The 27,680-nt window shown below is 41.0% G+C and overlaps 1 protein-coding gene across 1 annotated transcript; it reads left to right on the top strand.

Moving 5' to 3' along the window:
- The first annotated feature begins 90 nt into the window (after positions 1-90).
- Positions 91-25,996, top strand: YWHAG (tyrosine 3-monooxygenase/tryptophan 5-monooxygenase activation protein gamma). The gene is made up of 2 exons (XM_045819452.1): positions 91-448; positions 22,613-25,996. The coding sequence occupies exons 1-2, from the start codon at positions 362-364 to the stop codon at positions 23,267-23,269; spliced, it is 744 nt and encodes a 247-aa protein (XP_045675408.1). The 5' UTR covers positions 91-361; the 3' UTR covers positions 23,270-25,996.
- The last annotated feature ends 1,684 nt before the right edge of the window (positions 25,997-27,680 follow it).

The following is a 27,680-nucleotide window of genomic DNA, read 5'->3' as shown; positions in this document are numbered from 1 at the left end:
AGCGGGGAAAGAAAGGACACCTACAAGACGGCAGCAAGCTGAGTTGAGAAGAGACCTGAGCAGCGGAAAAGCCGGGGCGGAGCCTGGGAGGGGTGCGCGGGTGGGCGGGCCCTGTACGTCACGCGGCGTGGGCGTGACCGCAAGGGGTTGTCCTCTCGCTGCACGCACAGCAGCCGCAGCCGCCTCACTTCTGGTCCCGCGGTTGCAACTCCAGCCGCAGGCGTCGCGCCACCTTCGTCTTCTCAGCCGCTCGCTTCGTGGGTCGGTTCCTCCGGCACACGGGCTCCCGCCGCGCCGCAGCTGTCTTCAGAGCCTTCAGGCCTCCCTGGTTTTCTCGCCCGGCCCGACTCAGCCCGCGAAGATGGTGGACCGCGAGCAACTGGTGCAGAAAGCCCGGCTGGCCGAGCAGGCGGAGCGCTACGACGACATGGCCGCGGCCATGAAGAACGTGAGTTTCTCTTCCCCTCCCCCCTCATAGCCCCAGCCTCTTCTCAGACGCGAGCCATGGTTTGGACAACCCAGGGATTAGTCGCCTGTCGCGATTGTAGGGTTGGCCGCCACTCCTCGCTCACTGAGGGGACGGGGAAGGTCTTAGTAGCGAATGGGGACCCGGGTTGTGACGCGGCCTCTCCCCGGGAGTCCCTCGGGGCCGGCGGCGCTGCCTGCGAGGCCCTCCCCGGCCTACGGTTGGGGCGGAGTCTTGCGGTACTAGTCTCAGATGCGGGGTCTCTGGTCCTGCGTCTCTGGGATTGCTGGGGACCTGAGCGGGGGGCTGTGCGCATCCTTTGTGCCCCACTTCCCCTCCTCCCAGCTTTGGTGTGGGGGCGGGGGACCGCATGGATGCGGTTCCTCTTTCTCTCCCTGGTGTCTGGGCGGCGCCTTTCCCATTCACTCAGCATGTCTCCCCGGTTTTCTAACCCCCCTCTCCCCAAAATCGTCCCCGCTGCATTTACTGTCAGATCCTGTAGAACCTCCCTGGGGAAAATGTAGGCTTCCCCGAAAACCTGGGCAAAATGGAAAGGTTCCTCACGTTTTTCTTAACAAAAGGCTCCTCTTTCTCCATTTCCCAAAGCAAATCCTCTTGCTTTTAGGAACGTTTTGTCTCTCGCTAGCGTTTTCATTGATTGTTCTCGACATGTCATCTCCATTTTTTCCTAATGTTTTGTATTGAGAAGGGTAGGTATTGTCTTTAAAATAAAGGTTGTGAATTTACCTGACTGGTTCAATTCGTGACATGCTGTTTGTTTTTAAAATACAGGCACACATCTGTTGAAATGAAGTTGAAAAAATGTTCTCTGATCTGTTATTGCAAACAAAGCGGTGGTGGGAGGCAGTATCAAGTCATTCCAGAAGATTCTGCATTTGTCATATTGCAGAGAGCCTAGAGGAGGTGGAGGCTGGGAGGAGTTATTTTAAAGGGGAAAAAGTCTTAAAATTTTTTTTGTTAGATACATCGGAGGCTTAAAAAAATTTGCTATCGCATCCTCGTGCTGCTGGAAAGGGATCCTGCTCTCCAGTCGTCTGCAGATTCCTGCGTGTATTGCACCATTTTTTGTCAGTAACACTGTATTTATCTAATGGGCTGGTAACCAGTTTGATTTTAGAGGAGAGGGAGGAATTGAACATTATTAAATGAAACATGGAAAATCCAATTAATGATTTAGTCTCTCACTATCTTAATATTTAACTTCCTGCCTTATGTAACAAAGGTTTTAAAATGCATCTCCAGTGTGAAGTGGATTTAGGAGTGTACCTTGCATGTTAAATCTTTTTAATGAAGCGATACAGGCATTACAGATTATTGGACAACTTTACGAGTTCACAAAATATGATGATACTGATGCTTTTATATTTTGTCAGTAACATGAACAAAAATTTTTTAATCTTGTTAAGGAAGAGAATTGATTTTGAAATTGGGAGCACCATCGAATTAATATAGTGCCACAGTTCCTATCTTAAAACATTTTAAAGCTCAAATAATACAGGTTGCACTTTTCATAATATAGGTTCATGTTATTTAGACTCTTCTCATTTTTCCATACTTCAAGTTTCTCAGAAAAGCTAGTGACCTCGAGCCCATATCCATAGCAATCCAGTGATGTCACACACAATGACACAGAGGCTGCAATGCACCTAAGGGCTGGTAGGGAGTATGCAAATGGCATTTGTCCAAGGTAATGCAGAAATTAGCAGATAAGCCAGGTGGAGTTGAGCACTTCATCTTTCACCAGATAAGGATTGGCACAAAAAATAAGGATTTCATATGTCTGTAGATGGCCAAGTCAGTGACCTCTAGATATGCCTATTCGTTTTGCTATTTCTAGTTTTCTCACAAGAGTGTATAAGATGTTTGTAATTTTAAACATTCATCTTGCCGTTAAAACTGGGCAGTGATGGAATAAAGATAGATTTTAAACAAGAATACATTCTGTGATCATAGTGCAGGGACAGGCTGTATACCTGGGTTTATTGCATATTATTAACTTGGCAGTTTTAATTAAAACTGTAAAAATATTATGCCTTTGTAAAGGGTCGTTTTCAGTAAATGTTAGGGAATGAGAATCTGTTACAAAACACTAGGTTCGGATTTGGGCAGGTTCTCTTTTGCTGTGTTTGTGCTTCTGCTCCTTAATGGAGTTTGGAGGAATGAACAGTTTATAAAATAAAGCAGACCTTTTTTCAGACCTGTTTACTGTGACTTTGGGGAAGTAGATGTACCTTGCACCTACATTTCCTCATCTGTTCAATGGGTCAATACCTAACGAAGTTATGAGGATTAAATCAATGCAGTAGGTGCTCAAAATGGTAACTATTTACAAAACTTTGTTTTTTCCTTTCAAAAAGTCATAGCAGACAATTTGGGAAATACTGGAAGATACAAAGAAAATAGTCCTATGTGTTAGAAGGATTAAATTTATTTGCATTTAATGAAATTATTCTAGTAATAACACTGTTGGGACCTGTGCAGAGTGGTAGTTGTAGGTGGGTAACCAGGATAGAAACAATATGCAGTGTTTATGCTTTTAAAACAAATGTGTAGTCTTGCATTTAAGGAGAGAGTTAACACCTAGGTGTTTCCTACTGGCTAGACAATACTGTCTTGTACTTTGGATTTTACTGCCTCCTGAGAAGTTAATGTTCTGAGTAGGCTATAGGTACTTCCTGGGGTTCGGGGTGGAGAAAAAGTTTCTGGGACACCAACTTTGTTGAGGTCATTGGATTGAGCAATTTAACTCGGGTGGGGGGGGCACTGGTCGCAAAAGGCTATCTTAATTATATTTAAAAAGTCTCCCTAGTAGAATCGATACACTTTAAAATTCTTAGTATCTCAAATACTTTTTCCTGCTAGCTCTTCCAGGAGGCTAGATCAATAGCCATTATCGCTAATGGAGTAATGACACCTCTGTAGACTCTTCAGAGGTGGAGCTCTGCCAGCCATTATTCTAAGTCATGTGGTTTCAGTTGTTCTCTTCTTTGGGGCGGAAAGAATAGAGATAACAGTTTGCTTTTTATATGTTATCCTTCACAGTAACTTAAACATTAACTGCTTTTTCTGATTATTAAAAAATTTAGATGATGTTGCTAAATGTACATCCTCCTTAATCTTTTGTATTAACTGTTGACCCTGGGGAGGATTTTCATCCCTTAGTACTTGGAGGAACCCTTACTTATTTATCACACCAAATTCTAAATGATTAAAAAGAGTGGAGAAAATGATCTTGCTTTTATTGAGGTAAAAGTCGCATAACAACTAACCATTTTCACGTGTACACTTCAGTAGCATTTAGTATATTCATAATGTTGTATAACCATCACCTCTAGTTAAAAACGACGATGATTTTGCTATAGCTGGGTGGATTTCAAAACAGGACTGATTTAGGAATATGTCAGTAATGAAGTGCCCACAACAGCAAAGCCAAAGGTAATGAGTATACCTTTGTCTTTGTTTTCTACCTTCTGGACCTTTTCAGCCTAACTTTTAAGAAGGGGCTTGGCTAGGTTTATATTTATGTTTAAAAAAAAAAGTTACAGAGCTTAAAAACCACATGGTGCTCACCCAAATAAAGAACAAGTAACCTGAAATCAGGCAACTTACTATAGAGATCATGGAAATTTTGCTGGTGTTCTTACGACTTATTTTCTTCCCCAAGGCCCACTTTGTTAGAAATGATTTCCATGCCTGTGTGTCAGCAGACTGCTGCTGAACACCTTGAGTACTGAGAGTAGTGAGCGATTCATGCATGGGGTTCTTAAATGATGGGATTCCTGTAAATAAGATGTTAAATACATTGTATTGATGGTTCTGTGGCTGCCAGAAGCTTCTCACCCTCATATCACTACTTTGATCTAGCAGGGCATTTTTCTGGATTTCTACCAGATTTCATGGGGTGTGAAAGAAAAGCAAAGACCATTTTATACATTTTATAGTCAAGGTTGGGGAAACATGTATCAACCACTATTTTTTGTCTTATTTTCTGGGTTCTGTTTCTTTGTGTTTGAACAGACATTTGAAACTATCATTATGGGCAGAGGGAGAGGGCACTATATTTGTTGTCTCTCTAGGTGACTAGTGCCAGCTACCTTACGGCCTTTCCTCTCATAATCGTTTTCCTTTTGTCTTCCCCAAATTCCGTTTCAGGTATCAGCCTGTCATTTTGGTTTGCTCTGAAACCATATCTTTCCTTAAATTGGCACTTGTAAAGATCCTTGGAGTTTTGACTTTACTAATTTATGAATTTGAATAGTTAAGAAAATTAACGTAAAAAATAATAAACAAAAATTCCCAAAAGAAAGCTTTAAGATAAATGGTTAAATAAGTGGTTTGCTCCCATGATTTTGCAAAAACAATAAATATTATAAATCTTAAAGACTTTGCATGAGTTTTTTTTTCCCTTCTTTTTTTAAAAAACCGTGGAAGTCTTCCCTGGCTGGTGTGGCTCAGTGGATTGGGCGCTTGCCTGCAAACCAAGGGGTCGCTGGTTCAATTCCCAGTCAGGTCACATGCCTGGGATGCAACCAGGCCCCCAATCAGTCCCAGTAGTTGGGCATGTAAGAGGCAACCAACCACACATTGATGTTTCTCTCTCTCCCCCTTTTTCTCCCTCCCTTCCTCTCTGAGAATAAATAACTAAAGTCTAAAAAAAAAAGTGGAATTCTAAGCCAAATTTTCATCAGCTTTCATCTTGAAGGATATGATGTGCGTCAGAGGTAGATTTTTCTTTACCTGAGTTTGAACAGTTAGTGCACCACAAAGCATTATTTGGCTTGTGAATTGGTAAATGAAAATGGGAGTGTTCTTACATATATAGGTATATATATTTAATATTACTTTCTATTAGTTTTAGGTGTACAGCATAGTGGTTAGACAATCATACTTTACAGAGTGTTCCCCCAATATTTCCAGTATGCTTTGGTACCATAGTTGTTTCAGTATCGTTGAGTGTATGTCCTATGCTGTACTTCACATCCTCAACATATATCGTTACTTTTTTAACACAACATTTAAAAAATTTCCAAATAAACTCTCATTTGTCTTATGTCCTTAATTTTTGTAGCAATATCTTATTTTTTGTAGAGATAGAAAGCCAGATTTAGTAAGTAGGGCCTAGGTGTAGTGTCCTTTTCTTAATGATTCTGTTACTAGAACAGGGGTGTCAGAGCTGGGAATATGACAGTGACAGCAGTGGGCAGCTGAACATGTAATGACAGTAGTCGCTCAAAAGGAATTACTTGTCCGCCCTCCCCCACAGCTGAGTGTGAAGAGCAGCTGCAGTGGTGTACAGCAGTGAGGGAAGGCTAAGAGGTAACAAGGGGAAGGTTACCTGTTAAAAATGCAGGTTTGTTCTGAAAGAGGTCATTTAAATTTTATTAGCTTTCTGAAAGGAATTAGGAGTATGACAATTAAACCAACTGTATTTAAATCACTTAGATCTAGGAAACAAAGTTGACTATGGTGCCAGTACTTTAAGGATGCAGAAATAATCTTATCTTTTAAAAACTGAATTGTTTTACTTCAGTACCATTCGATTCAATACAGCGTTCCTTTTGTAGCAGTCCAGCATGAAACCGTGAGTGGGTATGTCTTTGCAGTGGAGGCCCAGTGTGGATAGTGGCCGCGCAAGCAATCCCATGTCCCCTGCCAGAGCACTTTTACATGCAGCCTGCCTGGTATGGGTAGACTGTTGTGGATAGTTATTTTCAAATATTCCATTTTTCACATACTAACTACATGTGGTCTTCCCTAACTACATTTGTGTAGTAGAAATAGAAACCTTAAAGTTTAGGCCTGGCCGGTGTGGCTCAGTTAGGTAGAGCATTGTCCTGTAAGCTGAAAGCTTGTGGGTTTGGTCCTGGTCAGGACACCTGCTAGAGGCAACCAATCAGTGTTACTCTCTCACATGGATGTTTCCCTCCCTCCCTCCCTCCCTCTCCTTTTCCCTCTCTTTTTAACAAAGAAAGAAAGAAACTTCACAGTTTAGACACTAGCTTTTTATTCTAGGCTGAAAATGACCTGATCCAGAAGGGCAAGGAGAACTAACAGGATAGGAAAACAGGAACAATAGTCAGAAGCATTCTGAAGCAAGCAGAGCTGGTGGGGACAAGTATTATCACCATAGTAAGTCCTCATGGAGAAATATTGCCATCATATCTTTCTACAGTTTTAGACTTGCTTTATCTTACCTTTTCCCCTTAACGTTATTTTAAGGATATTTTCTGTCATAAGTATTTTCAGTGGCTAAATAATCCTGTGGATGTCATAATTTTAATTATTTTTTGTTTCACATTTAGGCTGTTTTCAAATATATAAATAAATACTGTCATGAATATCTCGGGCTAAAGCTTCTGATACAGTTTATATATTAGGACAGAGACCCAAAAGTGAAATTGGTGAAAGAATAGCTAAGAATAATTTTTAAGGATCTTGAAACTATCACTAGTACTAGGTGATGATTTCTGAAAAGTTTTGGAAGATGTAACTGTTTGAATAGGTATAACATACACGTGGTTCAAAATTCAAGGATACCCTACCGCTTTATGTTAAGAAAAATAAAATGAGATTGAAATGGGGGAAAGCTTGATTGCTGCCTTGTTTGTGGCAGAGCGCCCTTTTTCTGCGCTCTTGTGGTTGGAATGACTGCCTTAAAACTAACAGTGAAACTCTCAAAATCTTACAGAATACAAGGATGGTGTAATACACCCTCATGTAGCCCCCTTCATCATTTGTCAGCGCATCGGCCACTCTTCCGTCTTTATACACTTTCCTGCTCTTGCGGCAAATCTATTGAACTAATCTATCGAATCTATGGCTATCAAACTAAAATTACCCCTATTTGGCACAGATACTCAAATTGCGAACAAGATTTCTTTACATTCAAATTTGGCCATCTCAAAGGGTAGTTTCTTGCTTAAAGCATTTAATCCAGATGGCAGATAATTTAACCTTCCTTTCATTTTTGAGAGTAGTGTTTAAGTTAACATCCAAGTGCTCCTTGCCCCTCAGCTTTTACACTCAGGACAGGGGTTGGTTGAAAGGCTGGGTGGGTCAGAAGTGCGGAGAGGAAAGACTATGGGGTATCTAGGTTAAAAGAATAGAGTTCTGTCATTACATTAGTATGTTGATTCCTTTTTTATTGCCCTCACCTTTTTTTAAAGGGTAATGTGGGTAGATTCTTTTGTCAGTTTTAGCTTTTATCACCAATCTGATAGAAGAGCTAAAACCCAGTTGATTTGTGGAGGAAGATGTGAATAAACTTGCTCTTGTTTGCCTTCATAGTTTGCCAAACTTTTTTTTTAATCCTCACCTGAGGACACTTTCATTACCTTTCGATAGAGAAGAGAAGCATCGATAGGCAGCGCCTGTCTGCCTGTGCTGCCCTCCCACCCCCACCCCCACGTACCCAGACTGGAGATGGAACCCAGAACCCAGGCATGCCCCTGGCCGGGAATCAAAGCTTTCGGCGGGTATGGGATGATGCTCCAACTGACTGAGCCACACTAGGCAGGGTGCCAAGCGTGTTTTTTTTTTTTTTTTTTTTAATCATTTTGCCTTAACGTTAATATATTGCTGGGGAGGGGGTGATATGTATAGATAGATATTAAGTACATACTAGCTGTCTGGGCTCAGACAGCTGGGTTTTGAATCTATGCTCAGAAGTATGGAGCTTACCAGCATAATGGTAATGCAGATGGCTATTCTGCCATTTTATTTATTTACTTTACCATTTGAGGATTCTACAGGTAAAAACTAGGTTTCTTTAAGACTAGATTTTGGGCATTTGATTCACTTATTGAGGAAGGGAGGTAAACAATATGGTAAACTTGAGCGATTGTAATGGTTTGAATTATAAAACTTGCATAGAATATATTTTTATTGATATTACTTGTTTTTAAACATTTTTTATTTATTGATTTTTTTTGAAAGGGAGAAACATTGGTTTGTTGTTGCACTTGTTTATGCACTCATTTGTTGATTCTTGTGTGTGCCCTGACTGGGATGGAACCCGCCATCTTGGTGAGTCAGAACGGTGCTTTGACCAACTGAACTACCCAGTTGGGGCGTGATATTACTTATTTAGAACTATGTCTAGCATGTAGATTCTCAAAAATGCTGAAAGAATTATAACTTGTTCTTATTTTGGGTATATAGTATGTTTGCATTTTGATCATGTCTTTTCTCTGTTCAGTGCTGGCTTACTATATACATACACACATACAGGCTATATGTATACATGCATTTTTAGTAAATGCTGGCTAAAGACTTTTATCGTCTGTGAAACTGCGTCAGTATCATTGTTCACTGCTGTTGCAGCAGAACACTGCTCTGACCACAGTGGAAAACTTAACATTTTTTAGTATGACTTTTTTTTTTACATCTGTTCTGTAGATTTCTGAACTGATTAAAATCTTGTTGGGAAGATAGATGTAAGTTACACAGTCTTAGATGAAATATTGCAATATAGTTTGACATTTATTGTCACTTGTGAACCATCTTCATATACTTTCCTACTTAATTTCACAAAAGTTTTAGAGAACGATATTCCCATTTTACAGGTAGAAATATTTAAGTAATATACCTAAGAGTTGAACTAAAAGTATTTTTTTCCTAAACCTAAGGCTATTCTAAAAGTTTTCAGAAAGAAGTCAAAGGTAATGTGTATAAATGGATACTGGTGATCTTTTAACTATTTTCTCATTTATTTAATTTCATTAAGTTTAGTCAATGTTTCATTGGTTGCAGAAGCATTAAAAATCCTTTAAACTACTGCATGTTTAATCTCTTTGTTTAGTTGTCCTTGAGAGAGTTGTTGTGTAGTTTAGGTTAAAATACAGAACACATTTCCTTTAGAATAGTCCTAAGGTATATTACTCAGTGTGAGTGTAATCTGCTTTCTTTTAGAAAACATTTGATCTCATGATATCAGATGTTTTAAGTACCATTTAACAAAGGAGAATTTCAGATTTTTAACATGGGGAGGTAAGTACTATAGCTTTGCTATTGGAGTCTTAAAGGTATTTCCAGCAGGTGAAAGAATGCCACTCAGAACTGAATGAGAGAATATACCTTACTTGAAAGAAAAATGGGAGGAAGCTGTGATCTTTTTGTACATCAAAAATAATATGATCTTGTGTAGAAACATGTTTTGAGGGGATTAGGGTAAAGATCAAGGAAGAAAGAAGGTGCTAATTTGAATATTTTGGAGATGGTCTAGGCAGGTGGAATAAGCGAATGATAACCAATCCAAAATCAGAAAGGGAAGATATAGTTGTGGTGAAGGATTATTGAACATCTGGGAATATTTATTCCACACATAAAAATGGAGGTAAGATCATTGCTGTGGAATTAGAGGAGGGCATCGAGGTCACAGTCTGGGCATCGGAGGAGATTTCCTAGAGGAAGTGATGCCAGAGAAGCATTTCAGGGGTGGGGGCATGGCATGAGGAGACAGGAAAGATTGAAAGAAGGGATGTCCAGACAGAGGGAATATCATGTTTAGCTTTGAGATGTACAGGGAGCAGAATCTGGTGCATGAATCATTTATTCACTATGGCTTACACTCAGGGAATACTTCAGTAGTGTGTATTTGAGGGAATTTTAGTCTACAGAGGTAAATGGGGCAGTTCACAAAGGGCCTTGGGGAGTTCGTGTTTGTTTGTTTATCTGTTTTATTTTTTAAATCCTCATCTGGGGACATGCCTGCTGACTTTAGAGATAGGGGAGGGGAGGGGGAGAAACAGCGATTGAGAGAGAAACATTGATTGGTTGCCTGTCATATGTGCCCCGACCTGGGATCCACCTGTAACCTAGGTATGTGCCATGACCTGGAATGAAATCTGTGACTTCTTGGTTTACGGGACATCACTCTAACCAACTGAGCTACATGGGCCGGGGTGAGTTTGTGTTATTTTTAAGCTATGAGACATCACTGAGGGATTTTAAGTAGAAGAGAATCATAGTCTGATTTTTGGTCTGGAGAGATCATTGTCAGCACTGTGGAAATTGAATGAGAGGAGAGTGACAGAAGGAAGGAGACTTAACTAGTATTGTAGGGGTCTAATTGGAGAGATGAAAACTAGGTAAGATGAACTAAGTTGTGGCCATGCTGAATTTGAGGAAACATTTAAATGGAAATAATTAGAGACATGGCTTCATATTAATAAATGAAAAGCATTTAGAACAGTGTCTGGCAGAATGTAAGCAGTCAGTGCTATTTATTCAGTAAACAAATGTATACATATATATTATTTTAAGATTTTATTTATTTATTTTTAGAGAGAAAGGGGGAGAAGCATTGATGTGTGATTGCTTCTCACATGCCCCCAACTGAGAACCTGGCCCTTAACCCAGGCATGTGCCCAGACTGGGACTCAAACTGGCAACCCTTTGGTTCACAGGCCTGCACTCAATCCACTGAGCTACATCAGCCAGGACATAAATATATATTTAAAACCCACTAATGACCAGGCTCTGGTCTAAGATCAGAAAAATATGATATCTCCAACATTCTAGTTGGGAGCCTTCTCTCTCTCTCTCTCTCTCTCTCTCTCTCTCTCTCTCTCTCTCTATATATATATATATATACACACACACACACACACACACACACACACCCATGATAATTAAAACCAGGCATAATAAGATCACGTAGGGGGGAAAAAGAGGTGAAGTAAATCTGAAACCCTGGGGAGTAGCACGTTAGTAGTAACTGGAACGAGGAATGAAAGACTAAGAGTAGATATAAATGCAGAAAAACAGGAGAGAGTGCTAGCAAAAAGTCAGAGGCATTTCTTTTAAGATAAGGTAATTTGGGTATGTGAAATAGGAAGACACTTGATGACTTTTTAAGAGTGGCCACAGTGGTAATGGGATGAGGAGTTAAAGAATATTAAAGAAATGCATCTGTTACCACAGATAGAGTAAATTTTCACTTAATATCCATAGGCTCTGCAGCTTTGAGTGGTACCAGGTATAACTAGTTTTACCATAGGCTAATTGATATAAATGAGAGTTAAGTTAGTGTAGCATTTCATCAACATTATAATGAAACATTCAGGAACCTACTGTATAGGTTTATTTACAGAAACTTAATTTGGAAGGAAATAAGAATGAAGAGATGGAATTAAAAGGGATCATTTATTTTAATTGTGTAATTGGAGTACATGAGGTCTGTCTGGAAAAAGTCCAGCCATTGTTAATATAACAAGAATGGTTGTGTGACATCGATGTAACCTGGCAGCCAAGGAGAGTGGACTGGAATGCACATGCATGAACGATAACTTCACTATACTAGTCAGTGGGGGGTGGTAGATGCGATTGAATAAGCATGTGTACTGTGTGGCCGTCACATTCAAAATGACTGAATAAGTAGAGCAATGAATCTGCATCATATTTTGCATTAAGCTTGAACATTACTTATGCAGAAAGTATTTTGATGATTCAGAACACTGCAGCTATGGGCAAATGGTGATTGGCAGCTTAATCATGACAATGCAACTGCTCATGCCTCATGTCTTATACAGAGTTTTTTGGTGAAACATCAAATCATCCAGGTGACTCAGCTCCCCTACCACCCAGGTTTGGCACCCTGTGATTTCTGGCTTTTCCCAAAACTAAAATCACCTTTGAAAGAGATTTCAGACGATTGGTAAGATTCAGGAAAATACGACCGGACAGCTGAAGGCATCTGGGAGAACTGTGTGAGGTCCCAAGGTGCCTACTTGGAGGAAAACTGAGGCATCACGGTGCTATGTACAATGTTTATTGTATCTTGTATCTTCTTCAATTTATATCCCTGTTTTTCATATTTTGTGGCTGGATCCTTTCTGGACAGAGCTAGCTCATAGGTTGGAGGGAAATAGCAGGAGATAGGAGAAGGAAAAATACAGGAAAGAGAACAATTGATGACTGTTGGGAGGGAAGAAGCATCTTGTTTGGCATACTGGATTGCTTTTGCTTTTTGGCTGTTGATGCTGTTAACGTTCGTGTACAATTTTTTGTGTGAACATTATGTTTCCATTTCTCTCGCACACACTTAAGAGTGGAAATGCTGAGTTGTGGCAACTCAACTTTTTGAGTGTGGTACTTAAGTTCTTAACCTGGAGAAATAGATATGTATGGATCCCACACAGTGTTGTATCTTTAAGGACTAAGCCTGTTTATTTATTTAATTATGTATTAAATAAATATTTTTTATATTTAAAAAGTATTTATTTGTTTAAAAAGCTTCCCCTCCTTTGTTAAGAACAGTTGTAGAGTGGAGAGCATGTGGGATTTTGAGCCATTAGATTTGGGTTCCATTCTTTGGCTCTGAGTCATAATTTTCATAACTTTATCTTTTAAAGATTTTATTTTTAGAGAGGGAGGGAGAAAGAGAGGGAGAGAAACATCGATGTGTGTTTGCCTCTTGCACACCCCTCAGCTGGTGACCTGGCCTGCAACCCAGGCATGCGCCCTAACTGGGAATTGAGCCAGTGACCTTTTGGTTCTCGGGCTGACGCTCAACCCCACTGAGCCACACTGGGTAGGGCCCCACCCTGTATATTTTTTTTTATGACTATCTAGAATTCTGTTATATGGTGTATTGTAATCTAAGTAGTCTCCTGTCTTAAGATCATTTGGTGGTTCCAGACTTTAGCTGTTACAAATAATGCAGTGAATTAGTTTCTGGAATGAAACTGTAGTGTCAAGGTTTTTGATTATTTGTATTTTCTGATAATCTTTTCCAAATTGCCCTGTATACATTTATTGTGTCCACGGTGGATGAAAGTGCTGTTCACCCGCTCTGTCTCCTTCATAGTAAGTCATTAAACTTCTAAGTTTTGCCAAGCTAATATTTATAAGGACTGGTTGGGCACTCTATGTATATTTTCCTTTTCTTTCAACTATCTGTTCCTTTTGACGATTTTTAAAGTTATTGGTTGGTCTTAAATTCTTTTTAGGAGGTCTCCGTAAGAAATTAGCCATATGTCTGTGATGTGCTGCAGTGTTCACAGCATCAGAGACTTTGTATGGGCAAAAGAGCACAGGATTTGAAGGCAGAGGGCCCAAGTTTGTGTCCTTGTGCTGCTGTGTGTTAATGGTGGGATTTTGGTGAAAGGGCTGTTTTATTTCTCTGCGTGATATAGAATGTTCCCTGTAGGGTAGTTGTAAAGAGAACACAGAACTTGGTGGTATCAGAAAAACAGGTGCTCCACCAGCTCTCCTCTCATCTGAGACCTTGACTGTGGCCCTGAATATGCCGTGGAAGTTTTGTGACTCTGCTAGGATGTTTCTCTTCCTGGAAAGTTTTTTCCTTCTGCAATTTGTATCCAGTGTGACTGCTGCTGGATTTTAAAAACCCAGCTAAAGTTGTTACCTTCTAATTAAAACACCGTCTAAGCTTTCCAGGCAGAGTTTTGCTATCTTTAAGAATACCCCTGTGACTGATATTCTAAAGTGAATAAGCTTGAGTTCTCCTGGTGGAATATTGTATCTTCAGCTCATCGCGACACATGCTGGATGTTAAATGAATGCTTTATGAATTATAAGAAGTGGCCTTTAAGCCCTCGCCAGCATGGCTCCATTGGTTGAGTGTCGTTCTGCAAACCAAAAGGTTGTCGGTTCGATTCCTGGTCAGGACATGTGCCTGGGTTGCGGGCTCTGTGCCCTGTCCTCGTCAGGGTGCTTGCAGAAGGCAACCAGTCTATGTTTCCCTCTCACATCTATGTTTCTGTCCCTCTCCTACCCTCCCTCTAAAATAAATTTTTTTTTATTAAAACAAAAAAATGGACCTTTAAGTATATTTTTCTTGTCATTAGACTTGATGGGACATGTTATATGAAGTTTTCTAGAATGAATATGTGTTGGAGGTCCCCAGGACTGTCCCCCTAGGTTCAGTGATTTGCTAGGACCCAGCATGGAGTCTCACTTAGCAGCTATGGTTTATTAGAGTGAAAAGCTACAAAGCTAAATCAGCACAGGGAAAAGGTGCTTGGGGTAAAGATCAGTAAACTAGGTGCAAATTTTCAAGGGTCCTCTGTCAGTAGAGCCACACAGGGTGTATGTTTGAAATGTTATCTACCAAGGAAACTCTTCAGAGACCCCAAGGGTTTTATTGGGGCTGGTCACATGGGCACTTTCTGCCCAGCATATAGCAAAATTCAAGACGCTTAGAACGATAACAGGTGTTTAGCATAAACCACATTATTTACACAGTTTAGGGACAGAGAAACATTCTTATCTGAGGGTGGCAGGAAATCCTTCTAAAATCCACGTTCTCAGGTGCCTGCCAGAGGTCAGCTGCACAAGCAGACCCTTCTAAAGGGAGCAGTCTTGAGCCTAGTTTGTTAACACTTTTCTGCACAGCAAAGTTGAAGACACTTTACTCAGATAGGAAAGATACAACTTCAGATCATTTCCAAAAACTTCAGTGATTTTAGTAGACAGGTTACTATAGACTACATGATTAACTGTATTTAAGCAGAAGAACAGTGTCACATTTTTTAGTAATGGTGTATTCCACTGCTCGCACAGTAGATAGACACCGTGGCCACTGTGTACGCACTGATGCCCACCTCGTAAGCTCATTTCTTCTGTTTTTAGCGTAGGGTGTTTGTATGTAGCAGTCACTGCGTCTGCTTTCGTCTGCCTTTTCCATGGCCTCTTGGCCCTTTCAGATGATAATGTTCCAAACCTAGGAGGGCACAAAAAAATGCATGAAGGGGCCAAATGTCATACCTAGTATTTGATGTTTTTTTGTTTTTGTTTTTAAGTAGACTATCCAAAAAGAACAGTTTTAGATTCACAGTGAAATGGAGTGGAAAGCACAGCCTCCCCTACTATCCGAATCTAAGTGGTACATTTACACTCAGTGGACCTGCTTGACATGTCATTATCACTTCCAAGTTCACAGTTTACATTAGGGTTCACCTGGTGTTGCACATTTTATGGATTTTGACACGTTTATAATGACATGTATCATAGACAAAAGTTTCACTGCCCAAAAAGTCCTTTTTTCCTGCCTATTCATCCCTCCCATCTTGTGTGTTGGATGTTAACTTCAGTTCTTTGTGGAGATTTTCAGCTTCCTAAATAAATGTATTCTATGTTTACCACCATAACTGTTATTTTGTAATAGCTATGTAAGATTCTGCAAGATAGAAGTATATTTTTAAAAAAGTAAGATTAATGTAACAAGATGAAACACTTAAGTAGCATGTGACAATTTAAGGCTCTTGATAGATAAGTTGAATTTGTGAATGACTTAAGACTTAAGGTGCTTTAAGACTTAAGGTTAGAAAGTCATCTAAATACCTTTTCAAGAATCTCAAGGGTTGGTAATCTCAGTAGGCACTAGTTAATTAATACCTAATTCTTTAGTAGCTGGAATTTGGGGAGTTCTGTTTCTTAAACTGTTGGTGAAAATAACAGATTTTTCTAGCCTTTTTACTCACAGCTCTGTCTTCAATTCACTAAAAGAAATTTGAACTTGAGCTAGTATTCTAAGAGTTTTGCTTAGAAACATCAAATTTGTTTCTAAGCAAAATATATAATGCTGGAAGATAAAAGCTTTCCACATTTTCCAGCGTCTGTAATAGTAAATTTGGGGACTGTGTTTGATAAGTGCTGCATTCTTACGATACAAACAATTCAGTGGCTTGAAAGACATGACCTCCCTTCCCAAGTGATGCATATCTCACATCTTTCCACATTGAATAGTCATTCTATCTTAAACTTTTTGGACCTTTTTTTTTTGTCTTTTAAAGTATATTTAGATGTTGAAAAATAGTATGGTTGTGATCTCTATTTTAATGTAAAAGTTACAGATTAATTCTCATACAAGTCACTTTGATTTTAAGGATTTTTTAAGGTTCTGATTTAATGCTTGCATTTTTTGTTTTGGTTTGGTTTTGGTTGATTTAGAGAGAGAGGAAGGTGGGTGGGGGAGAGAAACATCAGTTTGTTTCTCCACTTATATATGTATTCATTGGTTGATTCTTGTATGTGCCCTGACTGGGAATCAAGCCCACAACCTTGGCATATCAGGAAAATGCTTTGACCAACTGAGCTATCCATCCATGACTTTTCTGGTGTAAGGTTTTCAGAGAAACCTTCCTTTCCTTTGAGCAGACTCTTCAGAGTTACAGGCTTTTCCCTCTAACTTAGTTTTTCAGTTGCAGGGAACACCTGGGTATGTTCCAAATGTGGAAACCCTGTATCTAAAGGTGATATTGGCACTTCATAATCTCCATGTTCCAGTTTGTTTGAGGCAGTTAGACATACTTTACATGTGCACAAATTGCTACCTTTGGGCTCTGCATCCAAGCTTTATTTGCAATAGGAGAGCTAAAGGTATATATTATACTGGTGAGGTAATTTGAGCTTTAAATAGTTGCTGGCTCTTGAAATAAGGACAGCATGATTTAGGGGAAAGGCCAAGACTCTATCTCAAAGGACTTAGGCACTCTGGCTTCTTGCATGGGAGACAGTCATCAGGTTGCACTGGAAACTGCTAGTCTTCAGTATCTACGCATTCAGCAAACATGGGCTAGAGTCCTGTGGTTTGTGGTCCGAGGTTGGCGGAGGCCTCGGCTTGTTGGAGAGTTGGTCTGGGAAATTTTTCTAGCTGTATGATACTAAAGTTTATGGAAAGAAGGTTATGTAAGGTAGGTAAGGAAGTTTCAGCTTAGAGTAGAACACAGGATGAAATGGAAAAGAGATACTTGATATAGGATGATAAGCTAGAGATTGTGTAAGAAATTTAGAGGCTTCCTAGCTGACAATTAAAATGAAGGAAAATTATTCAAGTTATTATCAAAAGTGATTGCTCACGTTTCTATAGCATTTTGCTGTGTCAAGCACTGCATTGTTTGTCTGGTATACCCTAACAGTAACCTTACGGAAGAGGCAGAAGTCTTCATTTTACAGATAAGCAAACCAAGGCCCAGACGGATGAAATGTTTTGCTCCCCAGGTCACTTAGTAAATGCTGAGACTTGGAAAAACCCTGTCTCCTGGGATATTTGAATATTCATCAGAAATCAAGAGGAGTGACAGTGGCCTGAGGGCTGAGAGTAGTGTCTCCCGAGCTTAGAATATATAAAGAATTGGATATGAGATGATAAGCCTCTTTATTCAGGAGCAGTGGTGTTTCCACAAGGCAATGTGCTAGGGAGGTCTTGGAGCAGAAAGCGCCTCTGTCCTGGTTTCCTCCTGGTCTAAAGTCCAGTGCACCAAGTCCTAGTCTCCCACTCTGCGCTCAGAGCACTGAGGTCATGTCTGGTAGAGGTACTCTTCTCAAGCATGATAACGGAGAATCAGTAATGCATAGTGTAAGGTTAACATAAGAAAAACTACTGATAATTTGAGGAAATATTTGAATGTATATTACTTGCTGGATATTTGAAGAGAATTAGTAAGCAAAGCATGATCAATTAATTTAAAGGATGAATTGCAATAAACTATAATAAGTATGATTTGGTTTACATTCTGGTTTAATTATTTCTGAGAGATACTATTTAATTCACACAACCGGTTTCGCTAAACAACTCTTTTCCACCCCATCCCCTTTATAGAAGTGGAATGCATACTGAATATAAATGATTCCTACATAGAAAACCGTCTGTCAAACATCCCGCACATCCATAAGTAATATGAAGTAGATGCTGTGGTTGATCCACACAGGGAACAGTGAGGCCTCTAGAGAGAAGCCAGTTTAACTGGGGCTGGAAGGAGAGATAGGGAAGATTTCCTAGGGGCATTGGTATGAACTTGGTTCTTGATAGTTGTGTAAGTATTTTCCAGGCAGGAACACTGGAAAGTGTTCTAGGCAGGGGCAGAAGAACACAGAGCAGAAGTATGATGATTTTGCTATTGACGTGTTACAGCTGAAGCACAGGCACAGGAGAGGGTGCGGCGAGGGAACCGCCTGTTCTGCTGTTACTTAGGAAATAGCGAATGACCTGGGTCCCATATGTTGTGACTTAGCCGTTGACTTAGTACACACCAGTTTAGATAGGCTAGTTAACTAGACAGATAAAAATGCGACCTCAGAATAGGAATAAAAAGTAAGGGAGGGCTCTGTCCTTGTAAAATTTTGTTTCATGGGGATATCAGACCCTTAGTAGTATGTGTGGGGTGACTATGATAGCACAGAAGTCGAGTTATATAAATGTAGTGTCAGTGTCTTGATTTAATTTATTATGTTTTGTGTACAGCATAGTGGATAGACATTTCTGTAACTTACGAAGTTATCCAACTTTGATAAACCCATCACCCACCCGGCACCACCCACAGGTACTACAGCACTGCTGACGATGTTCCCCATGCTGCTCCTACATCCTCATGACTCTTTTATAACGACCTGTTTGTACTTCTCAATCCTTTCACCTTTTTCACTCAGCCCCTTAATCCCTCTTCCATGTGGCAACCATTAGTTTGTTCCCTGTATCTATGAGTTTGTTTCTGTTTTGGTAGTTCATTTACATTTTATTTATATTCCACATACAAATGGAATCATATGGTATTTGACTTTCTCTGTCTGACTTACTTCATTTAGCATAATGCTCTCCAGGTTCATCCATGTTGTGACAAGTGGTGGGATTTCATTATTTTTTTTTGTTTCCATGGCTGAGTAATGTTTCATTGTATATATGTACCACATCTTTATCCATCCATCTGTGAATGGACACTTAGATTGCTTTCATATCTTGGCTGTTGTATGTGAAATGTCCTTTGTTACAGCTTTTGTTTCAAAAAAATTTTTTTTTGCCTGTCATAAATACTGCTACCAGCCTTTTTTTTTTTTCCCCCATTTCCATCTGCATGAGGTGTCTTTTTCATTACTTTTCTTTCAGTCTGCGTGTCTTCCAGTCTGAAGTGGGTCCCTGGTAGGCAGTTTATGTAGGAGCCTTGCTTTCTTCTCCATTCAGCCACCCTATGTCTTGATTGGAGCATTTAATCCATTTGTGTTTAAAGTATTGATAGGTACATAGTTTTTGCCATTTTATTATTCATAGTTTTGATCTTTTTTTACTCAAAGAATGCTTTTTTAAAAAATACGTATATATATATTTTTTAAAGATTTTATTCATTTTTTAATTTTTTAGAGAGGGAAGGGAGAGAGAGAGAGAGAGAGAAACATCAATGTGCGGTTGCTGGGGGCCGTGGCCTGCAACCCAGGCATGTACCCTGGCTGGGAATCGTACCTGTGACACTGTTTCGCAGCCCGCGCTCAATCCACTGAGCTACGCCAGCCAGGGACAAAGAATGCTTTTAAACATTTCTTGTAATACCAGTTTGGTGGATTGGAGAACTACTTCAGGTTTTTCTTTTCTAGGAATCTTTCTTTCTTCTTCAATTCTAAATGATAGCCTTGGTTGGGTAGAGTAGTCTTGGTTGTAGGCCCTTCCTTTCCCTCACTCTAAATATTTCTTGCCATGTCCTTCTGGCCAGCAAAGTTTCTGTTGAGAAATCAGTTGACAGTCTTATGGGAGCTCCCTTGTACGAAACTTAACCTGCTTTTCTCCTGCTGCTTTGAAGATTTTCTTTTTGTCTTTGACCTTTCATATTTTAGTTATGATATGTCTTGCTGTGGGCTGCTTTGGGTTCCACTTATTTGGGGCTTTCTGTGCTTCCTGGACTTGTTTGTCTCCCTTTTCCACATTAGGGAAGATTTCTGTCACTGTTTATGCAAATAGGTTTATAATCCTTGCTTTCTCTTCTCCTTCTGTTACATGTATGATGCAAATGTTCCTCTTGTCCCAGAGGCTCCTTAAACTATCCTTTTAAAAAAAATAATTTTTGCTCTTCTGATTGGGTGTTTTCCACTGCTTTGTCTTCCAAATCACTGATTCAGTCCTTTCCTTCATCTAGTCTGTTGTTGATTCCATCTCGTTTATTCTTCATTTCAGTTACTGTATTCTTTATTTCTGACTGGTTCTTTTTAATGGTTTCTATTTCTTTATGTAAGTTCTCACTCAGCTCATCTATTCTTCCCCTACGTTCATTGAACATCCTTATAACCAGTTTTGAACACTATCTGGTAGATTGCTTGTCTCCATTTTGTTTAGTTCTTTTTCTGGAATTTTGTTCTGTTTCATTTGGAATATGTTCCTGGTCTCCTCATTTTGGCTGCCTCCCTGTTTTTGTTTCTGAGTATCAGGCAGCTCTGCTCCATCTCCTAGTCTTGGCAGGGTGGCCTCGTGTAGTTAAGTGTCCTGTGGACCTAGTGGCAGAATCTTGCTGTCCATTTGACCTGGGTGCTCCAGGGGTGCCCCTTGTGTGGGTTGTATTGTGTCCTCTTGTGGTTGAGCCTTGTTGCTGTTGGCATATCAGTGGGATTGATCCTCAGATGGACTGGCTATGGGGACTGGCTGTGACCATAGCAGAGGAGCCGTTGTATAGGGACTGACTCCACAGAGATTTTGCCTCGGTGGGGCTCTGGTGTGGTTCTGGTGCTTGCCAAGTCCACTGTTTGGGTGTGTCATTTGTGGATCGGATTGGGTGGTACTCTGGTGCAATGTGAAGCCAGCCGGGCATGTTGGTTCTGGGACCTTTTGGGAGGAGCTCTAGTGCAGTCCGTGGTCAGCTGCTGCCTGGGCTTGGGCTTGGAGGTACCTGGGGGAGAGGCTATGCTGTGAACTGAGGCCAGATTCCACTAGAGCTGGGGGCCTCGCAGCAAGAGGTACAGGACACTGAGGTGAACCACTGCTTGCTTGGGGTTTGTGGACCTTCAAGATATTTTAGGAAAGACTGAAGCATGCGCCAGGGCCAGTAGCTTGTGAGGTGCAGCCTGTGAAAGAGATTCTGGCTGGTGCGTGGTTTGAGTAAGGTGAGATCTTGGGTATTCATCAGGGTGAGACCAGCGAGTGGTGTCAGTTGGTTTGGTGAAGATTCAGATTTGGTGCCTACTTGGGAGGGCTCAACAAAGCAGCAGTGCCACCTGCCAGCGCTCTGTCCAGGCCAGCTTCCATCCTGTGCCCTGAAGCCAGACAATTCAGTTCCTTCCCATGTGTCCCTGGTGCTTTTTGAGCTGCTGCCCCAGCACTGGAGCGCAGAGTGAGCAAGAGTGTCAGCAGTAAGTCCACATACAGGGACTCCAGCAGCCCTTCATCTCACCTGGACGGAATCCCCACTGATTTTTACAGCCAGATACTGTGGGGCTGGGACCCCTCACTCTTCAGGGAGGGCCTCTGCAGCCAAGCTGTCTTTCTGGATTCTTAACCACTACAATTTAGTTGAATTTTGAGGTAGTCACAGGAGGAGGCAAGCTCAGTGTTCACCTACTCTGCCGCCTTGGCCAGAGAAGGCCAGAGTTCTCGGTGTGCTGTTGCTTTTGTTTTCTTAAGGCGATTGTTAGCCTTTGGGTTGATGAAGACCCTTTAGAAATGTCTGTACTGAAAGAGGTATGAATTCTGTTGGCCACCTCAGGCCAGAAGCACTTTGTTCACCTCTCCATTCTTTTGTATTGCTAATGTATTCAGGCAAACACTACAACAAACGCGTTCCCCAGGTTGCTAAAATTTCAGTGGTCAGACTCATTCTCATGCCCCCAATTTTGACTGCCTCTCTGAGGTTTGTAATTGGTATGATCTTCACACAAGAGCAGGAAAATGTCCTTGTTTCTCAAAAGTCTGCTTGAAGTTGACTATATTCTCAACCAATACTCAAAATATTCCCACCCAGAAGGGATAGGGCTGAAGTTTAGCAGACAAGGCAAGGTTAGACGGAAGCTGTCCTTCTGTTCTTATGAGAACAGGATGGTATATAAGAGATATATGGGCCATCTGTACTAGAATCCCGAGGAACATGAGAGAACTGTTGACCTTTTGTGATTTAGGTCAAAATTTGATTTGCAATGTAATAGCTAGACTCGACAGTTCGTGGAGCAGCTCTGATAGGTATGTGTCCATTTCTGGTGGGGAGCAGGGTTCAGGCACCACTGACCCAGCTGCAATTATTTTTTCCCCTTCCCCTACTGCGCCTTCTACCTCCACTCCCCTTCCATGCACTCACACAGCCTGCCTTCTCTGTGAGTCACTTTAATCAGGTGGTGGATCTGTTTGTGTTTGAGCGGCATGAAGATATGATTAATGCCACTGATACGACACCTCTTTTATTCTTTTCCTCTTAATAGGTAACAGAGCTGAATGAGCCACTGTCCAATGAAGAAAGAAACCTTCTGTCTGTGGCCTACAAGAATGTAGTTGGGGCACGCCGTTCTTCCTGGAGGGTCATTAGTAGCATCGAGCAGAAGACTTCTGCAGACGGTAATGAGAAGAAGATAGAGATGGTCCGTGCTTACCGTGAGAAAATAGAGAAGGAGTTGGAAGCCGTGTGTCAGGATGTGCTGAGCCTTCTGGATAACTACCTGATCAAGAATTGCAGTGAGACCCAGTATGAGAGCAAAGTGTTTTATCTGAAGATGAAAGGGGACTATTACCGTTACCTGGCTGAAGTAGCCACTGGAGAGAAAAGGGCGACTGTCGTGGAATCATCTGAGAAGGCCTATAGTGAAGCCCATGAGATCAGCAAGGAGCACATGCAGCCTACTCACCCCATCAGATTGGGCCTGGCTCTTAACTACTCCGTTTTCTACTACGAGATCCAGAATGCCCCAGAGCAAGCATGCCACTTGGCCAAGACCGCCTTTGACGATGCCATTGCCGAGCTCGACACTCTCAATGAGGACTCCTATAAGGACTCCACTCTCATCATGCAGCTCCTCCGCGACAACCTAACGCTCTGGACAAGCGACCAGCAAGACGACGATGGTGGAGAAGGCAACAATTAAGGCCCCCCAGGTGGACTGGCAGCGCACGCTGATGCTACTACTGCAGTCTTTATTTTTTTTCCCATGAGTTGGGGGTCGGGTGGGGGAGGGAAAGGGAGGGATGACCTTCCTAGGGAGAAACCCACGACCTGTTCTGTCTTTGATTGCCTCTTTGACATTTTTGCCAAAATACCACTAGTGGAAAGTCAGGCTAGCTGTGCTGGTGTTGGAATAGCAGCCTCACGCCGGCATATGGACTGTTCCGTAGATTAATGCAAGTGGAGCTGTCTGTCTTTAATTTAACTTATTGCTAGATAATAGGATCTTGAGATGAAAAGAAAACTTCAATGGAATGGCCCTCGTTCAATAAGTTCTGTGGTTCCAGTAAGAATTTTTATGTACATATGCTCTTGTCTTAATTTCTATCTCATCTGTTTTAGCTGTGCATTTTTTTCAGGGTGTAATCTACCAGACATGGAATAATTTAAATCCCAAACTTGACAGGCTCGGAACATAAGGTATATTTATCCTTATGGTTTAGGCCCTGCTTGTTTTCTGAAGTTTCTGATTAGCTGACAGTATTAACACTAAATTGCAGTTTACAGTATTTCTACATTACAGCCATATGTAACATCAAGCCATTGACTGTATTTTTCTTTGCTAGTTATTTTGGCTTCACGTCCCTTCTCAGCCTTATCCAAGTTCTCTCTCTCTCCCCTAGGCCAAAGGCTGGCCTGAGGAGCATCAGAGCTACTTAAGGTTTTGGTTAATCGGTGCTTGGCGGGTGGCTGTGGGGTTTTTGTCTTTCTTTCCTCTTAAATCCACCACAAAAATTATTAACCAGTTTAATAGAAACATTAAACACCACAAAAATAGAGAAAATTCAGGTCTGTATGTCATTTATTGTATTGATATTTTCAGAGAAGTCCTAATCCGTAAACTGCCACATCTCCTTCCTCAGGGATCATGCTGCCGCATCACTCCTCACTGCAGTCTTCCCCACTGCACCTTATCCTGGCGCCACTCAGTTGGTTGAAAAGCTGTTGGGTTGTAGAAGCTGGGTGGTCGTTTTGAGGAAGGCCGTGGTGCAGTGTGTGAAAATTCAGGTGGCAGAAGCCGACTGGTAGAACAGCCCAAAAGGAAGAGCTCCATCCATAGACGTTCTGCCCGGTTCAGGAGCCTTGCATGTCGGCTTTTCCTCCCTGAAAACACTTGTCCCAGTCGTTCCAGGAAAACCAACTAAAACCGTTATCAGATAGTAAATACTTAACCCCTGTTTGACCAAAACTTTTTCTATACAGATTTTTCTCTTTAACAAATGCATAGAAGTCAGAGGTTAATTTCTTGCGCAGTTATTGCAAGTGTTAGAATTGAAGGAAACCACATTGCTATTTTCACAAATTTGTCTTCAGTTGTTAGCCTTTGTCCTTCATTCTCGTTTTGGATAACTCTGTCTGAAAACATGACCCGTTGCATGTGTGGTCAGTCTTTTTTATAAGGTCAGCAATGGTGCGAACTCCCAAGATAGGTAATGACACCAGACTTGTTTTCTTTGTCTTGTTTAGGCAAGGAGAAGTATAAGTGATGATTGAGGAAAACTGACACTTGCTTTTTACTAATATCAAAATTGAGCTTACAGTTATGAAATGAATACATTTAACAGGCTCCAGGTTACAGTGAAGATAGAATGCTAATGATACTCTCTAACATTGCACAGTTCACCCAGCATGACTTTCCTTAGAAGGTCCCCTTCCTGTGCTAGAGTGGAAGTCCCAATTAACCAGACCCAACCAGAAGAACCAATAGAAGAAAGCTTTACAGCTCTTTTGCCTTTATAGGGCCCTAAAGTCAATGCCATGGAAGGGGGAAGGTGGGCGGGGGGGGGGGGCGGGGGTGCTTTCCTTAATTTATCTTCATGTCCAGTGAGCAGTGTTGTGTCCTTGTAGCTTTTGGAAATGATTTACTGGAATTACAAAACCTATATATATATTTTTTTTAATTTTAGCTTTGGCTCTGGCTGCTTTTTAGAATAATGCAAGATAAAATCATACCTGAGGGCTAAAAATGAAGAGGGAATGGTAGACTTGATATTTAAGCAGCTTGAATGGTTCCTTTTCTTTTCTTTATTTTTAAAGAAATGCACTTGCCTATGATACTGTCTCTCTGGTGAAATGATTACTCCTCCATTACTCTATTGATACAATATTGTGCATGCTAGTGTTGTATTTCTATACAGTAGCTTGAAATTTATTAACTTATACTGTAGGTGTTATGTATTCCTATGACAAAAAAATCAAGTCTTCAAATTTTTTAAAGTTTTTTTAATTTAATTTTTCCTTTTGGGGGTAAAGTTTGCTCTACCAAATAGTGATTGTAACAAATTGATCTGTTTTGGATGTTGCTATAGTGACATGCAGTTATATATTTTGTTTTTAAAAGGGGGGGAGAAAAGAAACACCAGTGTTAGCTTAATCTTAATGTCTGGTGTTTGTCATGGTGAAATTATAGCTATTACAGTGTAGGAGAACATTGACCATGTTCTCTGAATGAGCCTTTGTGCTTTTTGTCATGTTATGCAGTGAACTATTTTTAAGGTCTAATCAGTGATTATTTTTCCAACTCCGTGTTTCTCTAAGGAATTATTTCACACACGGACCATTCTTAGCAGTTTTCCTCAGTGATGGAATATCATGAATGTGAGTCATTATGTAGCTGTCGTACATTGAGCAAATAAACTTACAGATCTGATGTCAGTGCTACGTAGTTTTATTTATTGAGTTGAATTTTTCCTTTGCTGGGGTATTTGAAGGTTTGATTAGTTATGGGTATTCTCTCCCTCTCCCCCACTCAAAGAATGAGGTTGGATTGGGGAGTGGGGGGTAAGACCATATATACTGGAGAGCACCTATATCTGGGAATTGGACTTGGGTTTACTCACCCTGAAAAATCGTTACACCTCTTGGGCCTTCATTATTTCTCCTACAAAACACGTGACTTCAACTAGATCTTTGAAGGTGGAATGCAATTTGTGCAGAAGTGCAAAGACCGTAGTTTGAATCATGGCTCCTTTTGATTATTGGACAAATCACTACACTTCTGAGCCTTGGGTTGGGGTGGGGTGTGAAACTAAATGAAAACCAGTCATGTGCCTGTTCGGTATCTCTCTGGTGCCCAGTGTTGTTGGAGATCTCATCATGTGTTATATGAGGTGGTTCTTTGTACTTACAAGTGTTCGTACATATATTGTCTTGGGTTTTTTAGTCCTTCTGAGGTGGCCAACAGCCATAGTTGGTGTGAGCTGAGCTCTTGACAGCCTGCTGTTGCTGCTGACAGCTGTCAGTGTATTCACCACCTGAAGGTTTGCATCCCAGGGTGTGTGGGGTGTTCTGCCATGAGGAGGGCTCTGTCTACAGGGAAGAGTGCCAAGGCAAAGGCTTTCCTCCTTCATCAACTTGGGCATGCTCCAGTAAAGGGCGGTGGGGGGGACGCTGGTTCACCTAGTGGAAGAAGATGGCTTTTTAATAAGTTTTTGTTGCAGTTCATGCTTTAGGGATAACACTGTGTGTGGCTAGGTTTTTGTCTGTGTGGTGAATGAAGTCACCTGTGTGTTCGTCACTCAGAACCACTGTGAGAGGGCCACTGCAAGTCTAGCTGCGGAGATAGAAGCGGCCGTGTGCCCAAGGTCCCGCAGCTTGCGGATAAGCCCACATTGGAGCCTCCCTGTGGCCCTTCTGAGCTCTGCCTCCCAACACCAGGCTGTTCCACTCAGCTAGGAAACTCAAACTGAGTAGCACCAACATTCAGCCACATGGACAGAGCTCTTTTAATGTGGGAATTACTAAGGTTAGAGAGATGAATTAGGCATCTTGCTAACAGGGAAGCACAGATAAGGGTGAGATCAGAAGAGTCCAACTTAATTGAAAGTAACGGCTTTCCAAAGCTGCTCAGAAAGGAGGGGTAGCTCCTGGCAGTTGCTATTCTTATACCCTGATCTTTGTGTGACTTCCCATTATGGGGGCCTGGAATTTGACAGGAGATGAGTTTACCCAAAGCATTCCAGCACTTCCTTTTGAGATAAAATACTGCCTGTCGCATTTCTGTCCAGTTTTAAGAGTTCCTTAATGCAGTGGTTTTCAGACTTCTTCATCTCAGGACCCCTTCACACAACTCTTAAGTGCATTTGTTTATGTGGGGTGTATCTACAACTAGAAACTAAAAATATTTATTTAATAAAAACAATAAAAGCCCATTACATGTTAAAATAATAATTTCATGAAAAGGAATTATTTTCCAAAACAAAAAATAGTAACAGCATTAATTTACAGTTTTGCTGGTCTCTTAATAGAGCTCAGCTGCACTCAGAGCTGCTGCTCCTATTACAATCCATTACAGTGTAATGTGTTGTTTGAGTTGAAGCATTTGGGGAAAAAAT

Source organism: Phyllostomus hastatus, unplaced genomic scaffold, assembly GCF_019186645.2.
Source record: "Phyllostomus hastatus isolate PE091 unplaced genomic scaffold, TTU_PhHast_1.1 phas_scaffold_385, whole genome shotgun sequence".
NCBI lineage: Eukaryota > Metazoa > Chordata > Mammalia > Chiroptera > Phyllostomidae > Phyllostomus > Phyllostomus hastatus.
The sequence above is the reverse complement of the archived record's forward strand: the minus strand, read 5'-3'. Positions and strand labels throughout refer to the sequence as shown.

Excerpts from the sequence above, each read along its gene's own strand:
- YWHAG (XM_045819452.1), top strand. The coding sequence starts at position 362 with ATGGTGGACCGCGAGCAACTGGTGCAGAAAGCCCGGCTGGCCGAGCAG. Across the intron at positions 449-22,612 it reads TGGCCGCGGCCATGAAGAAC|GTAACAGAGCTGAATGAGCC; the intron begins GTGAGTTTCTCT and ends TCCTCTTAATAG.